General features: G+C 37.9%; 1 protein-coding gene across 1 annotated transcript in view; it reads right to left on the reverse strand.

The window, feature by feature from the left end:
• The window catches only part of cdc14aa (cell division cycle 14Aa), a 46733-nt gene that overhangs the window by 19648 nt on the left and 10470 nt on the right, over window positions 1-16615 (reverse strand). Inside the window, 6 exon segments of the mRNA XM_016245048.1 lie at window positions 3769-3866; window positions 3958-4123; window positions 4209-4347; window positions 11869-12099; window positions 12583-12670; window positions 13848-13910. Of these exon segments, the coding sequence (XP_016100534.1) occupies window positions 3769-3866; window positions 3958-4123; window positions 4209-4347; window positions 11869-12099; window positions 12583-12670; window positions 13848-13910 (785 nt within the window).

The following is a 16615-nucleotide window of genomic DNA, read 5'->3' on the forward strand; positions in this document are numbered from 1 at the left end:
ATAATTCAAATAGAAAACAAAAACTCTTTCATTATGTAGGCTAATCTGTAAAGATGTATTTCTCTCTAAAGAGAGAAATTTATATTAAATATAAATAATATTTAAAAAATAAAATATATTTATTTATCTATTTATTGTTTGTTTGTTTGTTTTTGTTTTTTTGGGCTTCTGTGCCAAGATTGTGTTTGCATGCAGTACATAGCCTACTGCGGCATTTTAGTACCATGTTGAAAAATAAGATTAACATCATAATATTTTAAGAATAAAGTCAAAATTACAATAAAGAAATCAGGTTATAGGCCTATTGCGTGAAGTTAATGTGAGAATGAAACATTCGTTTGTATTAAATTGTTCTGATTTTTTTCAACATGCATTCAAATATTTATTCATGTTTATTTTGTGCTGCAAATATTAAAGAGGAAAATATCATTGATTCACATGCTGCTTGAACTGAGACGAATATAGTTATCTCACTACAAATTTAGAAGCGTAAAAACATATTTATTGTTTGTAGTAGCCTATTTTATTATAAAGTTGACAGAAGGCTGACACTTTGTGTTTTAATATAAGTAACAAAGCACAACACTTATTGCGATTATTGGGTGGCTTGCGTGCTACAAATGATGGACTTGAAAACGTTAAATATTATTTCCAAGCATTTATACCGTAAATAAAACAGCTTGTGAATACACGTAACGTTAATCACTTCAGAAAAATCAACAAGTTAACCGAGTTGGAGCCAATGACGTTTGGGGGGAGCCCATACTAATTTTTTTTCATATGGGCCCGGGGCTGACTTGCTCATATATATATATACATATCTCACTGATACGTATATATACAGTGGGTACGGAAAGTATTCAGACCCCCTTAAATTTTTCACTCTTTGTTATATTGCAGCCATATACATATAATAAGCAACAGGTTGATGGTAAGACCTGCTGGGCATTGCTGCCTGACACACCTCCGCCAGTGCCAAATTACCAGCCGCAGGGTCATCAGCTGGGAGCCACCCTTCACCGATGTTTCGTCCCTTCAGTCCCAGAACATCTCAGGGTGGTGGGGCATCGGATTTAGATCTCAGGTTCCTATGCCTTGAGGCTTCTCCGCACCCCAGCTCTTATCATTCCTCCTCGACCAAAGCCAAAAGCTTCCTTTCTCTGCCTCTTCGGCAAGGTCTTTTACAGCCTTCCTCACGTCGCCAGAGCTGAAATCAATGGCTCTCAGGAAGCGGCTGGTCAACTGGGCCACAAAGCCATGGCAGCCTATCTCCACTGGGTAAGTCGTTGCTCTCCATCCTTTTCCCTAGAATTCTGCTACCAGATCTGCATACCGTGACTTTTTTCGCTCGTATGCCTCCTGAACTGCATCCTCCCAAGGCACTGTCAGCTCCACTAGCATCACCTGTTTGCTCATCTCAGACCATGCCACAAGGTCCAGTCTCAATTTGGTTTGTGCAATAGAAGTGGGGAATTGCAGCCGCCTGTCCAGGTCTACTCGTAATGACCAGTCACTTCCACTAGCCAGGATTGAAGTCCTGTGCTTAGAAAGGCATTTCTGCACTACCTGACCTGCTGTTACAAATTGGATGGGCTGACTCTTAAGGCTCTGATGCCTCCCGGCTCCCATCACTCTTGCTCTTTCTGTGTATTCTGCCAGCTTCCGTAGCACCTGGTCATGACGCCACCTGTAACGACCCTGAGCCAAAGCAATTTTACACTTGCATAAAATATGGTGGAGGGTTCCCTGAGCTGCATTGCACAAGTTGCAGATTTCTTCAGCCCCAAACCACCGTGCCAGGTTAACTGGGCTGGGAAGTGTGTCATAAGTTGATCTAATAATGAAACTTAACCTGGCTTGGGGAATTGTCCAAAGGTCGCTCCAGCTGACTGACCTTGGTAAGCTGTCAGCCCACTTTGTCCACTGGCCTTGTTGGCCTTGACCAACAGCTTTCACAAGAAGTCTTTCCTCTTCCAATCTCATCACTTCTGTGACCACTAGATTTTTTCGCTCCTTGTTGATGCCTTTGACCAGAATTTACATGACTATTTGCCAGGAAGGTAGCTCTGATCAATTCTCTTAAAGATCACATATTATACACCTTTACGGAAATTGTATCACCTGCCCTTGCAGATTGAGAGACTACAAGACTTGGCCGTCTTTATTCTCATTCCAGCCCAGCTCAGCAGCTCCTCCAGCCTCTTATATTTAGTGGTTTATTTATAAAGATAGTGCCTATTTGAAAATTTGCTTTGCCGATTTTGGAGAGGTGAGCTCCAGGTGATCACCTGGCGCTCACTACTCATGAATCCCGTTGAGAGCAGCCTTACGTCGGCTAGTCATTCTGACATTTGCCGCTGGCTCTGATGTCTCTGTAGTGGTTAAACATGAGATATAATGACTTTTAACAAAAAGAGGCAGCGTAGTGTTTTATGTCATGCATTTATTCATACAGTGAAGATAATCAGAGTATATATATATATATATATATGCACATATTGCCTGAACCACATATTTATGGATTTGTGTGTGTGTGCATTATATTTCGTTCAGTGAAGATAATCAAGGTATGTCCACGTTGCATTAACTAGCTACATTTATGTGGCTATTAATAGCTATTGTAGCCACAAATATTGCATACAATATGTTTAAATGACAACGAAAAGAGGCAGTGGTGTTTGATATCATATTTCGTCTTATTGTAAATATACAGTGAGGAGTAGCCAAGGCGAGCTGAGTGACGTTATCAAGTACGCTGCTGTTCCATTTGGACTTGTGTCCTCCCGTCCTCAGGAGTTCACACTCCCAAGTTGAACTTACCAAGGATGCAAGTCCGAACTTTGCATACTTGGTATTGAGAAACGGCCCTAGACAGGTGAAGCTGGGGGAGGTGGAGGACTTCAGATACTACAACAAACACTGAACCAAACAATTAAAATGTTGAGCAGCAAGCTCATTGGCTACAGTTGCAAAAGAGACTAATAGAATGCCATGTAGTGAATGGTATAAAAGCTAGCAGATTTATCTGTGCCATCTAAAGTTTTTTAAAGTGACAGAACTAGACATTTAAAACAGAGTACTGCTACAACAAGCTAACACTGCTACAGAAAGATAATCAGAAAGGAAAGATATCATGAAGTGGGATTGGATTTCAGTGGCGAGTGAGGGTACTTCTCAATGCTCTGACTGATGCTTAATCGTATTCTTGCTTCCCTATCATCCAGTCTGTGACCCAGAAATTAGTATGCACAATTTAAGAAATGAGAAGCACCCTAAATCATGCATGACGTCACAATGGACTGAGAGTACCACTGGTCCACTGGACCATTGACCTATAGGTCAAAAGCTATAAAGCTCAAAATAATAGTAAATCTAAAATGGACAAAATTGTTATTAACTTGATAGTAACTCGGTTTGACCACATGATTCTTCCCTCTATGTATTCCTGGGGCTTGTGGAATACTATAACTGCCTATACCTTTTCATTAATTCATCTTCCAACAAATTTTGTCCAATTTTAAATCATCTTCAGACCAAGCATAACAAAATTCAACACATGGATTTTTGGTGTTTTCTGAAAATATATGAATTCCCTGCCAAATGCACCAAATAGAAAGCAAAACATTATCAAGGCAATGCTGTTGTATATTGACCCAAAACTTTTTGTTTAACTGCCACAATGTTTTGCCACAATGGTGTCATGACTGAGACGGTTGAGATCATATTAATGACACTTATATCCTTTATTTAGTGAAACTGAAGGTCTACCTAAGCACTGTGACTGTAGATCTGGGGTTGCGTTGGCCCTTTAGAGCTAGTAGTTTGTCTCCTTGAGTTGGAATCATGTCCTCTTCTCTGAACTCATTCTGTAGTGTAACAAATCACAGTGTCAATAACAGGCTTACTGTATTGTGCACTCAGATGTGATTGGCAGATTCAATTCCTCAGATGCCTTACCTCATCCATACTTGGTGGCTTCAGAATGGTGCTGTCGATGGACATGTCGTCCACCTCGGAGATGAGATGGGCCATGTTTCTCTCCTGTTGTCGGCTTTGCCTCAGCTGCTGTTGCTTCTGCTTGGACTGATGGAGATCACCTTGCACCCACATACTGTGCTGCTTCCTTGAGAGAAAGAAAGTGCTTCTAAACAGGACCTCTAAACCATTTTTTCTGTCTGTAGACTTTTTGACTGACTGTTTAGCCTTACTGTTCGAGAAAGTGCTGCTGTGGTCCAATGATGGAGCCCGGTCTGCAGATTCGTATCCAGGCAATGGCCTCAGGTGCTGTGAAGCGAAAATGCTTCATCAGGTAGCAGCCTATCAGAGTGCCTGTCCTGCCAAGGCCAGCTGTGCATAAAAATAAATAATATAATGTTTTATATTCTAAATAATAAAACATTTTATTTAAAAAAAATCATTTTAATGGGAATCATTTGAATGCTTCCCATCAAAGACTATGCACGCAATCAAAATATTTTTACAACGTATTTTGGCATTAATTCATCTTTTTCAGCCAGATAAATAAGATCCAATATGGACGGGTTGCATGACTTACTATCATCCTCGAAATCTATGAACAAAACTCATAACTTACCAAGTAAAATAAATAAGCATGCACTGATGTTGGGGGGTGCTAGTGAGCAGGGTATGGAGTAGGTGTTTCTTTGATGAGCTCCGTCAAAATATATAAGAAAAAAACTAAAAAATTTTAAATTTTTTTGGTGCAGTGTGATCAAAATACAGAGCGACATACATTGGGAATATTTTATTTTCACTTTTACTTCGAGTTACACAAGCTTTCACGCTTAGATGGCTAGAAGATTACGTCAATATGCCTACCAAGGAAAGGATGCAGCTAACAGTTCTGGCGCCAATGATCCAAAAATGAAAAGTAAGCTGAAATGTCAGAAGAACACGGCAAACTTCTTGTTTCTTTAAAAACAGACACTTTTGCAATCAGACCTTAAATCTACTCTTTCTAGTGAGTTTGAGGTCATTAAATCTCAAATAAAGGCCATTAAAACAAGTTGTCGGCAGCATCGACCTGTTACTTGCTGATCAAGAGTCCATGAAAAAAACGGTAACTGAAATGGAAGAAGGCCTCAACGCATGCTCTGATGAGATAACAGGTTTACAAAAATATGTGCACAAGATGGAATCAGAAATTGCTAACCTACAGGAAAAATGTCTTAAAGGCACAATATGTAATTTTCGCCCACTAGAGGGCGCGTATTCAAAATAAACAAATAGACAAAGGCGTAGTTTGATGACGCCGTGACTGAGTGTGGAATCATGGGAGTTGTCGTCTTCATCCCCACAGCCGATGCAATCCGACGGGACTCGGGCAGAAATCATCTTCATTGATGAGCTAATGATTTATTAACGTAGTAGAATGAAGCAGGGTGAGGCTGAAAGCCGTCGAAGCGAAACGAGGTGACACACGGCTCGAAAGCAGCGGAGCTTTTATTATTCCACAGTCGACAGCTTCCGCTCCTTCCGGTCGTGCGTATGTGGGGGGAAAAAGCAGCTCTGTTTTATCATACTAGATACATTTGAAAGTTCTGTTATAATGCTACTCTGTGCGGTCGTCACCGGTCTATTAAAACGCACAACATATGAAAGCGTCTTTGGTGTTTCCATGTTTTCTACAAAACAAAACCGGAAATCGAGGGGTTATGACGTCATTGGCAGGCAATGACACTATAGACACGGTCCGTGTCACTAGTTAAAATTGCATTTTTTTCTGGATTTAAACATTCTTCGAAACATTTGGGATAATGGAAGTACACAAGTCAGCAAAATATATAACACTGTTCTAGTGGTTTTTGGAAATTTTAATAAAAAAACTTACATATTGTGCCTTTAATATGGAGGGACGAATGAGGAGATGCAATATTCGTTTAATGAATGTGGCAGGGCTCAAGTACCCCTGTATCTGTGTCTAAACTGCTTAAGGAAGTATTAAGAATGGAAACTGAGATTCTAATTGACAGATCGCACTGCGGAACTCAGCCCAAACAACCTGGCAGCAAACCTCGAGTGACAGTAGCCAAATTGCACTATTATCAAAACTGCGTGGAAGTTTTCTGTCGGGCTAGGGAAATCGGTCTTCTGCAGTACAACGGAACCAGGATATCCATTTTCAAAGATCCTACCTTGCCAATGGCCTGCATGAAGTCAAAACTCACCGCTAATCAGTATGTTTAATAAAAGTAAAAGGGCCTGATCACGATCTCTTGATAAGTTGTAAATTAAATTGTATATGTATGGGTAAATTTACCAAAGCCATCGGACTATCTAAAGTAACTTGCCCAGACTGCGTATATGCCTCCTGTTATAACAAGCTAAGACAAAGCTGATGCCTTTTTTTCTGTTTTGTTTTTTGTTTTTAAATTAGTACAATTATTAACATTGGTTAATTTGATCTCTTTGTGTAGGCTATTATTCTGTAGTAATATTATGTCATTATTAATATTTTCATAATAATTAACATAATAACTAATGTTTAGAATGCTTCATTTTGTACTGCACTGTAGCGTCTGGACTACTCCAACACACAATATATATTTTGTTATCTAGCTTTCACAAATACTTTGTAACACCCCAGGACGCCGAACAAGACCCTGGTTTCATGGTAACCCGATACATTTACAACCTTGTGGAATGCGAGCCGGCTCTCATTCTGCTTTCTCCAGAAACAAGGGGTACAAATGCACAGGAGAAATGGACTGTTCTACTAATTAATTCATAGGAAAACCTTTTCTCTGAATGAACACACATTTTCTTCAGGCCATTGTGTGTATTATTGCTGTTTTGTATTAATCTGTTGTATTATAGACTATTTTTATTCATGCTTACGATAAACCACTCATTCATATAACCTTACATATAGCTTGTTTAGTATCTATGAATTCGCCTTCTGATGATCTAAACAAGAATGTATATTATTTGTTGGTACGTAGGCAATATATTAGTGCCCTGAGAACCTTTAGTATTTTCAATCAAAGTTCCAGATACTAAAGTACCATGTTTCCACACAAAGAGCCATAAAACTCCACAGGATCTCAAAACGCCCACTTGGGATAAAAACTACTTTCTTTTTTATGGCGGAGCAATCTGTACTGGAAACTGGAACTCTCCATCATAAGCACTTTGATGTGTGGATGTTTTTGCTGGGGGTTTGTTCAGTAGATGAAGGGGGAAGGAAATACACTGCACTAACATTTCTTTGTAATGTTTATTTTTGTCCATGTCAGAGATTTATAGAGAGCTATGAGATATTTATATCAAGACCAAAAAATATCATATGTTACTGTTATTTTCTATTCTGTAATTGGGTTAATGGCTAATGCGCAGACTTTTAAATACCCAATGAGCTGTCAAGTAACATTTGTAAGCTGGAACATAAAAAAAGTGTTGTCATGTGGAAGGAGCACATGTTATGGGGTAATTCATGGGGTAGGTGGGGATGCCATGAAAAGACCCTTAATCTTTGTAAAGGTGACATATTTAGTTGACATGCATAAGTACATGTAGACTTAACAAGGACACTGTATAATATGTATTTTATTTTAATTGGAAGTAGATGCCATCTTAAGGATTTTAAGGTAACAATGTCATTTTGTGGAGAAACAAATTATTCAAAGCTCTGGTTTTATATCAAAACTGGAATGAGTCTTTAATACACATATTTTAGAAGTTGTAATTCTGTATGAGTAAGTGTAAGTATATATATTTTTTTTTAATTTAGTGAACAAAACTAGTACCGGCTAGGTGTCGGCATTGATTGTGACCCAGTGTCAGCTCAGTTTCAGTACCCAGACTCGGGCCAGTACTGGCTATAGTCCTTTTCATTCATCAAGTGACTCTGACTCAAACTGGTCCTTTCTCATCAACCAACTTCAGCAAGATCTTGGGGCCGTAAGATCGCATCAGGAATCTTTGTTCATACAGACGTGCAAGTATCAAACTTAGTCGATTTAATTGATGCATTAAGTATCAGTTACACCTTTCTACAAGGTGTGTTTGAACTCAGAATCTGACGTATCCCTGAAGGCTTTGATCTGTTGAATATACATGCAAAGTGTTCCATAAAATCCATTCTTTATGCCTCTTTCTATGCTGAGTTAAACTTTAACCCTTTTCTATACCAACTGTATGTGTGTGTGTGTGTATGTTTATGTTAGACCGGCTTAATGTGTTTGTGTAGTATGTTAGACTAGTTTAAGTTTTTATGTAGTTAATAAAACCTTACTTGTATCACACTTGGCGTGTTCATTGTTTACTCATAACCGGAGTCAATAATCATGCAGATTTACGTTACAAACTTATAGAATTGTACAGTAAGAAAGTTATTTCCTTTAACCAGGAAATTAACGTTCTTAGAATTGACAAGACGGTTGACCCTGAGTGGTCAGCTAAATATCTACAGTGGATCTAAAATATTAATAATTAATCATAATTAGTTATGGTTAATTATTCATATTTCCCCATGAGCTGATTCGCTACAGCACCTTAAAAACTACTTTCTTTTTTATGGCGGAGCAATCTGTACTGGAAACTGGAACTCTCCATCATAAGCACTTTGATGTGTGGATGTTTTTGCTGGGGGTTTGTTCAGTAGATGAAGGGGGAAGGAAATACACTGCACTAACATTTCTTTGTAATGTTTATTTTTGTCCATGTCAGAGATTTATAGAGAGCTATGAGATATTTATATCAAGACCAAAAAATATCATATGTTACTGTTATTTTCTATTCTGTAATTGGGTTAATGGCTAATGCGCAGACTTTTAAATACCCAATGAGCTGTCAAGTAACATTTGTAAGCTGGAACATAAAAAAAGTGTTGTCATGTGGAAGGAGCACATGTTATGGGGTAATTCATGGGGTAGGTGGGGATGCCATGAAAAGACCCTTAATCTTTGTAAAGGTGACATATTTAGTTGACATGCATAAGTACATGTAGACTTAACAAGGACACTGTATAATATGTATTTTATTTTAATTGGAAGTAGATGCCATCTTAAGGATTTTAAGGTAACAATGTCATTTTGTGGAGAAACAAATTATTCAAAGCTCTGGTTTTATATCAAAACTGGAATGAGTCTTTAATACACATATTTTAGAAGTTGTAATTCTGTATGAGTAAATGTAAGTATATATATATATATATATATATATATATATATATATATATGTTTTAGTTTTTTTAATTTAGCGAACAAGAATAGTACTGGCTAGGTGTCGTCATGATTGTGACCCAGTGTCAGCTCAGTTTCAGTACCCAGTGTCGGACCAGTGTTGGCTAAGTGTACCATTTTGGTTGGTGTGATAGTGGCCCAATGCCGGTGGTGTTAGCTCAGTTTCAGTACCCAGACCTGGGCCAGTACTGGCTAAGGGTGCTTTCACACCTGTAGATTGATTGCTTTGTTCCGAAACAGGGATTAAAATTATAACAATGTTGCTTTTTATTCTTGGTGCAGTTCGCTTTCACACGGCAATGTTTCTAAACGGACCAAATTTGTTTCACAGACATTCACAGGTTCATTTTGAAGTATTAGCAAAACAACAAAGCTAATGCTTTTCATGGAACTTATGTAATTACCCATTATACATTGTGATATAGCCTGGTTCGTTGGATTGCTTTCTAACTACAACCGAACCGCTCCAGAGTTCCTTTTTCAATCGAGCGGAGACCACCTCGTTCAGACGATCTCGGACCGATTGTTTTGGCGTGGAGCCGAGTGCGATTTACGTGTTCACATATGCCCAAATGAACCGAGCTAAGGAGGGAAACGCGCCAGGTTCCGAAACAACAGGCCAGGTGTGAAAGCACTCGAGTACCATTTTGGTTGGCGTGATTGTGGCCCAATGCCGGTGGTGTTGTCTCAGTTTCAGTACTCAGACTCGGGCCAGTACTGGCAAAGTGTTTAATTTCTCGTCAGTGTGATTGTGACTCAATGCCAGTGGTGTTGACTCAGTTTCAGTACCCAAACTCGGGCCAGTACCGGCTAAGTGTTTAAATTCTAGTCGGCGTGATTGTGGCCCAATGCCAGCAGTTTTGGCAGCCGGACACGGGCCAGTGTATTTGGGCCGATTCTGGGGCGTCATTCATCCCATATCCATGCCGAGTCTGGGAACCGCAGCTGGGCCGAGTTATTTCTTCCGGATCTGGGCCATTATCGGCCCAAACAATTTTGGCTACCTGGGTATATATATATATATATATATATATATATATATATATTATATATATATATATACACACTGTATATACAGTATATTGAAACATAAATTCTGTGTCCTGCATTACACTTTACAAAAATTGCAGGATCATACAATGTCTCTACTCCACTTTTTAATAATGCAATAGTGCACCTTATTTAGATGGGGGGAAAAAACAAGATGCTGTTTCTTCATAAATTTAGGAAGTGTCTCACCCTTGCAGTGGACAGCTACGGCACCCTTGGCGCTCTCACAGATGTGCAGAAAGCGTCTTGTGAGGAGATCACTAGGCGTGGTGCCGTCTTCAAAGAACAAGTCGTGATGTTCAAACCCGGCATCTGTGAAGCGCCGACCTTCATAAATCTTCTTGTTCAGTCGCACAACATCTGTGACATTGTGCTGGCGGAAGTAGGAGAAGTACACTTCTGGAGCATGGAGAGGATAACCTGAAAGAGCCAAAACAGTCATCAGTTCAGAAGTGAAGAACAATTACCAAAACATCGATCCAATAACCACTAGAATCTAGTATTTGTTGGGGCAGAAGCTTTTAGCTCTGAATCTAACGTGCCAGCTTACCGTTCTCTATTTTGCTCTTGGGATGAGGTCCAATGAAGGCCAACAGTTTTCCTGGCACAATCCAGTTAAAATCACCATGTTCTACACGCTTGTAATGCAAAAGGTGAGAAGACATGCTAAAATATTTGAATTCATCAAAAACATACATGTTAACAACTAATGAAAAGAAGTTACATGTGTTGAGTTTTGTAGATGCTTTATTGCTTTTAAGAATTTACAATAGGATAGCATCCTTTTTTCTAGCGAGTGTCCTGCGTTTTAAATTATGGGAAGCACTTCCGGTTTGGGGAAACTCCACTCAAAAGACTAAAACAAATCATTTCAAATCATAAGGCTGTACTACAAACAATCCTTATCCATCGGTTTGACTGAATAAACAACATTTTCCTTCATGTTCTATTTTCAGACAGCAGGAGAACAAGATAACAATTGGTATTTTAGTGTGGTATGGTATAACTCAAATATCTATGGCAAGAGCTATTTTCAGTCCGCTGCTTTCTTTTCCTCCTAAATATTTTCTGTTTTCCTAAATTGTAACAATATATAAAAAGACAACAATTACTACACATTTGTGGTCTGCTCTCCTGATTTAATTTGGGATATGTTCCATGGATAATTCACTGAATGCATTAAGAATCTGTTTTTCTCTTGTCACATTCTCACATCTCTTTCCAAGTTTGTTTTCACACGGATGCTTTAAAATGGAATTGTCTCCCCTTTTCATTTCTAATCCCTATTAGCAGTGTTTACTGGAATGTTTCTATTTGTTATCTGTCAAAATGACAGAACTCACATGACAGAAATATTATCACTCGTGAGAATGAGTATGAGAATATTATCAGTATCAATATTAATATATAAAAAGGTGATACCTCATAATGTTCATATTCTTCAACATCAAAAGTATATTGAAACATAAATTCTGTGTCCTGCATTACACTTTACAAAAATTGCAGGATCATACAATGTCTCTACTCCACTTTTTAATAATGCAATAGTGCACCTTATTTAGATGGGGGGAAAAAACAAGATGCTGTTTCTTCATAAATTTAGGAAGTGTCTCACCCTTGCAGTGGACAGCTACGGCACCCTTGGCGCTCTCACAGATGTGCAGAAAGCGTCTTGTGAGGAGATCACTAGGCGTGGTGCCGTCTTCAAAGAACAAGTCGTGATGTTCAAACCCGGCATCTGTGAAGCGCCGACCTTCATAAATCTTCTTGTTCAGTCGCACAACATCTGTAACATTGTGCTGGCGAAAGTAGGAAAAGTATGCTTCAGGAGCGTGGAGTGGATAACCTGAAAGAGCCGAAATAGTCATCAGTTCAGAAGTGAATTCAGTCCACTCAGTAAGAGATTCTCATTGTTGCCATGAGGGGCACTAAAGCACAAAAACTACAGTCAGTTGTTTCTCTTATTGTTGTGCAAGTTTGAAGATTATCTTGCCTGCAAGTTAGTGAAAGTTGGTATGTTATCAAGCTGATTAATCTGATTAATAGCACAACCCCTTTAATGGCAAAGACATTTTAACATACCTCCATTGTCCCCTTGAGTACTTTGTTGATAAAAATGGTTTAATCACCGATTAAATGGTGTGACAAGTCATTTTCAATGTTTTCCAGTACTTGTAGCAAATGATGTTCAGTTTAACAGAGTTTTAGGAAACAACTATTGTTGAATAAAGAACATATACCAACAGGGTAACACACTGACTCAATAACCACTAGATTGTTATTTGTTGTGGCAATAGCTTTTAGGGGCAAATCTAATGTGCCAGCTTACCATTCTCTATTTTGCTCTTGGGATGAGGTCCGCTGAAGGCCAACAGTTTTCCTGGCACAATCCAGTTAAAATCTCCATTTTCTACACGCTTGTAATGCAAAAGGTGAGAAAATATGCTAAAATGATAACGACTGCTAAATGAAAAGAAGTTACACGTGTTGAGTTTTGTGGATGCTTTATTGCTTCTAAGTAGTTACAATAGGACTCAAAAAGACTGAAAATAAAAATAATTTCAAATCATAAGGTTGCACTACAAATAATCCTTATCCATCAGATTGACTGAATGAGCTGTACATTTCCCTTCATGTTCTATTTTCAGGCATCTGGAGAATAACATAACGCTTGGTATTTTAATGGGACATGGTGTAACACAAATATCTATGGCAAGAGCTCTTTTCAGTCTGCTGCATTCTTCTCAATATTATTATTTTTTATTAATTATTATTATTTTTATTGATTTTTTTTCTCTCTGTAACAATATGAAAAAGACAACATCTACTGTACAATTGTGCTCTGCTCTCCCAATTTAATTTATGATATGTTCCATGAATAATTTACTAAATGCAGAGTCTCTGTTTTTTAATCCAAATCCTCACGTCTCTTTCCAGGTTTGTTTTCACACAGATGTTTTAAAATGTAATTGTCTCCCTTTTCACTTCTAATTCCTATAGTGTTTCTAAAGCAGGTAAATACAATATTTATTATCTGTCAAAATGATGGAAATCACAGCTCATCGTACCCAGTTTAAAAAAAAAATGCTTATTACGTTTATGAAGCAAAACTTTTGCTGATTTTTTTTTTTTTACAGTTTAACAGAAGTTATTCCCATAATTCATGCAATTCAAGCATCATGGGGCGTAGGGAAAAGATGGATAGACAGTGTCCCCAAAATGAATGGACAGTTAAGAAACACTTAAATGTTAAATGTACTACATTAGATGACATAATATCAAACCAGCTGGTATTTTTGCAATGACTTTTAACCAGTAAAATCAGTTCTCCTCAAGTTCACACAGGTTTTATATCAGAGTAACCACAAGTGAAGTTCATCACATTAACAATGAACAATGATACACTGACATTTGACAAACAAAGTTCCCAAAACTTTATAATTTATCATATATTTTTTGTTAAATGTTTTGCTTGAAAAGTGTACTCTCTTTCTTTAAAATAAAAGCCACTTGGTTTGATATTCGATATTGAATGCTATGACAGTTATGCAATTTTAAATGTACAAAAAATATGAATATATAAAGAAGTGATACCTCATAATGTTCATATTCTTCAACATCAAAATTCTCAAAGTCAAAAAACCCATGCTGCGAGGCCTGAAAAATTAATTAAGAATAAGATAACATTTCATTAAATAAAGGCAAATTATGAATTTTGGACTTTTACTCACTTTACTAACATAATAGAAATCTAAATGGTTCTAAGAAAACATCTTCAAAAGAGCCTATTATGCATTAATTAATTTTAGATAAATCCTTGATGCTTAAAAGGACAAACTAAACAAACCAAGGTTCTCTTCAACACCATTTACTCAAATCATGTGTCAATTGCAACCACAGCCATCCAAGCTGCGTAATATCTCACTGCCATTTTAATTGCTTTTCTTTCCTGCCAGACAACTTTCCAGAAAATCTCCACCCACACAAACTACCTTCTTTGTATTAAGCTTCCTGTTCCTCAGTTATCACATTGTGTGGCATGTCCTTTATGTAATCCATTTGATAGTGCCTGTGCCAATTCTTTCTCCCGTGTCAGAATGAAAAGACAGATAATTGGACTAAAATCTTTTGTTCTGGGGATAAAGTGCATTACACGTCTGCACTGTCCAGCCTTGATCCAAAAATGGTTCAAGAATGTCACAAACTTTAACCTTCCTAAATATTAATAGATAAAATGGATGGTGCTTTTATGGAAAATGCTTCCCTTTAACACACGTACCTTACGGATTCCTTGTAAACAGTCTAATATGGTTAAATCAAATGTGCAGTTCCCAAAAGCAGCATCTCTATATAGATAAAAAAAATAAAAAATAGATGAAGTATGTTCATTAACAACATACGTGTGTGTGTGTGTGTGTGTGTGTGTGTGTGTGTCTGCGTGTCTGTGTGTGTGTGCAATGCTACCTTAAAATGACCTACAATACCATTCAAAAGTTTGTGTAAGACTGTGTGAGCAGCTTCTCACCTGAAGGGCAGGAATGGCACATTGGTTCCAGAGATCAGGGCCTGGTACACCTCCTCTGGAGTTCTTTTTAAGTAGATTACCTGCATACAGAAGCGAGACATCATGATTTATGTGCAGTTCCCAAAAGCAGCATCTCTATATAGATAAAAAAATAAATAAATAGATGAAGTATGTTCATTAACAACATACGTGTGTGTGTGTGTGTGTGTGTGTGTCTGCGTGTCTGTGTGTGTGTGCAATGCTACCTTAAAATGACCTACAATACCATTCAAAAGTTTGTGTAAGACTGTGTGAGCAGCTTCTCACCTGAAGGGCAGGAATGACACATTGGTTCCAGAGATCAGGGCCTGGTACACCTCCTCTGGAGTTCTTTTTAAGTAGATTACCTGCATACAGAAGCGAGACATCATGATTAGAAATTTCTCAGAGAGACTCTAAAACAAGAGGTCAACTGGGACTAAATAGCTCTTGTTGTTTTTTGCTGTTCATAATCAGTTAGTTCTTACTGTCTGGGATCTCTCAAACCCTAGAACATGAGGGTTTAAATCAACAAAATTGTCCTCTTCTAAGGTCCTAGAAACAGAGCTGGACTCACCGCATAAGCACCGATGAGGAAGGCTGCATTGGATCTCTTTCGTTGGTCGTAACTGGTGTAATGGATGATGCGCTTTCTGGACAGAGTGAAAGACTGCAGACATACACAACACACATTCATTTTCAGAGCTGTGCTGGTTGAAGAGATCGTTCATCCAAAAATGAAAATTCTGTCATCATTTATTCAACCTCATTTGTTCAAGACCTGTATACATTTCTTTATTCTAAGAAACACAAAAGGAGAATTAAGGTAGAATGTCAATGCTGCTTTTCATACAATAATGTGCCAAGTGTGAACATACACTTATTTAAATGGAATAAATGAAAAACAGAAGTTTGGTGAGTAATGACCTAATTCTGTTCCTCACAGAAAATACTGTATTGTTTGAGAACTCTTAGAATATAGTGCATGATGCATATGGACTGCTGCTGTAGTACTTTCATGGTGCCTTTATGTAACTTTTGGAGCTTGACAGCCACCTCACAATTGACTGTATGAAAATGTGTAGGACATTCTGTGCTGCAGGAAGGACTATAGACAAAACCCAGAGTTTCAGTTCAATTGTCCTGAAGTCAAAGGTTTTTTTTTAATTGGTTTTTGGTCAAGTTTATTTTTAACAAAGTTCGGAAGGAACATGTTCAGATCCTTCAACCAATCAGCTTCGATCATCCTGATGTCAATGAGTTTTTTGACTGCATGGGTTAGTTTATTTTAACAAAGTTTATGGAGCTATTTTTGTGTCTTTTTTATTCAATCAAACATACTGTGTTTGAGAGCAAAACGAATTATATTTTCATTGAAAAATAAAAGATTGCAAATAACAATTTAGAGAATAAGATTTGAAAAAGTACAAAAATAAAGTAATTCATAATAATACTCTTTGCAATGCAAATAAATATTCTATGCAGATCCCACACTTTTCATTACGCACCCATTTATTTTGCTCTCTGTTCTGCTGTCATTTTTTGCGGGTCTGCTTGCAGTTGAAATGCTTTGCTTGTGAGTGAAGCTGCATCTCAGTAGGCAGTAACTATGCATCAAAATGAAAGACCTGCTTCTATTGGTCACTCTCACGCTTGGCGCAATAGTTTGGCCGCACCCACTGTGCAGTCCTGAGCGAGGTTGTTGCGAGAAGAACAACACGTTGTTTTCTAATGGTTGTCAGTGGTCCTGGTTGTTGTTGTTGTTTATATTCATTGCACACTATTACCATGAGAATATTGTGTAGTCTCAACAAACTAC

The sequence above is a fragment of the Sinocyclocheilus grahami genome, unplaced genomic scaffold (genome assembly GCF_001515645.1).
Source record: "Sinocyclocheilus grahami isolate Dianchi unplaced genomic scaffold, SAMN03320097.WGS_v1.1 scaffold742.1, whole genome shotgun sequence".
Classification (NCBI taxonomy): Eukaryota; Metazoa; Chordata; class Actinopteri; order Cypriniformes; family Cyprinidae; genus Sinocyclocheilus; species Sinocyclocheilus grahami.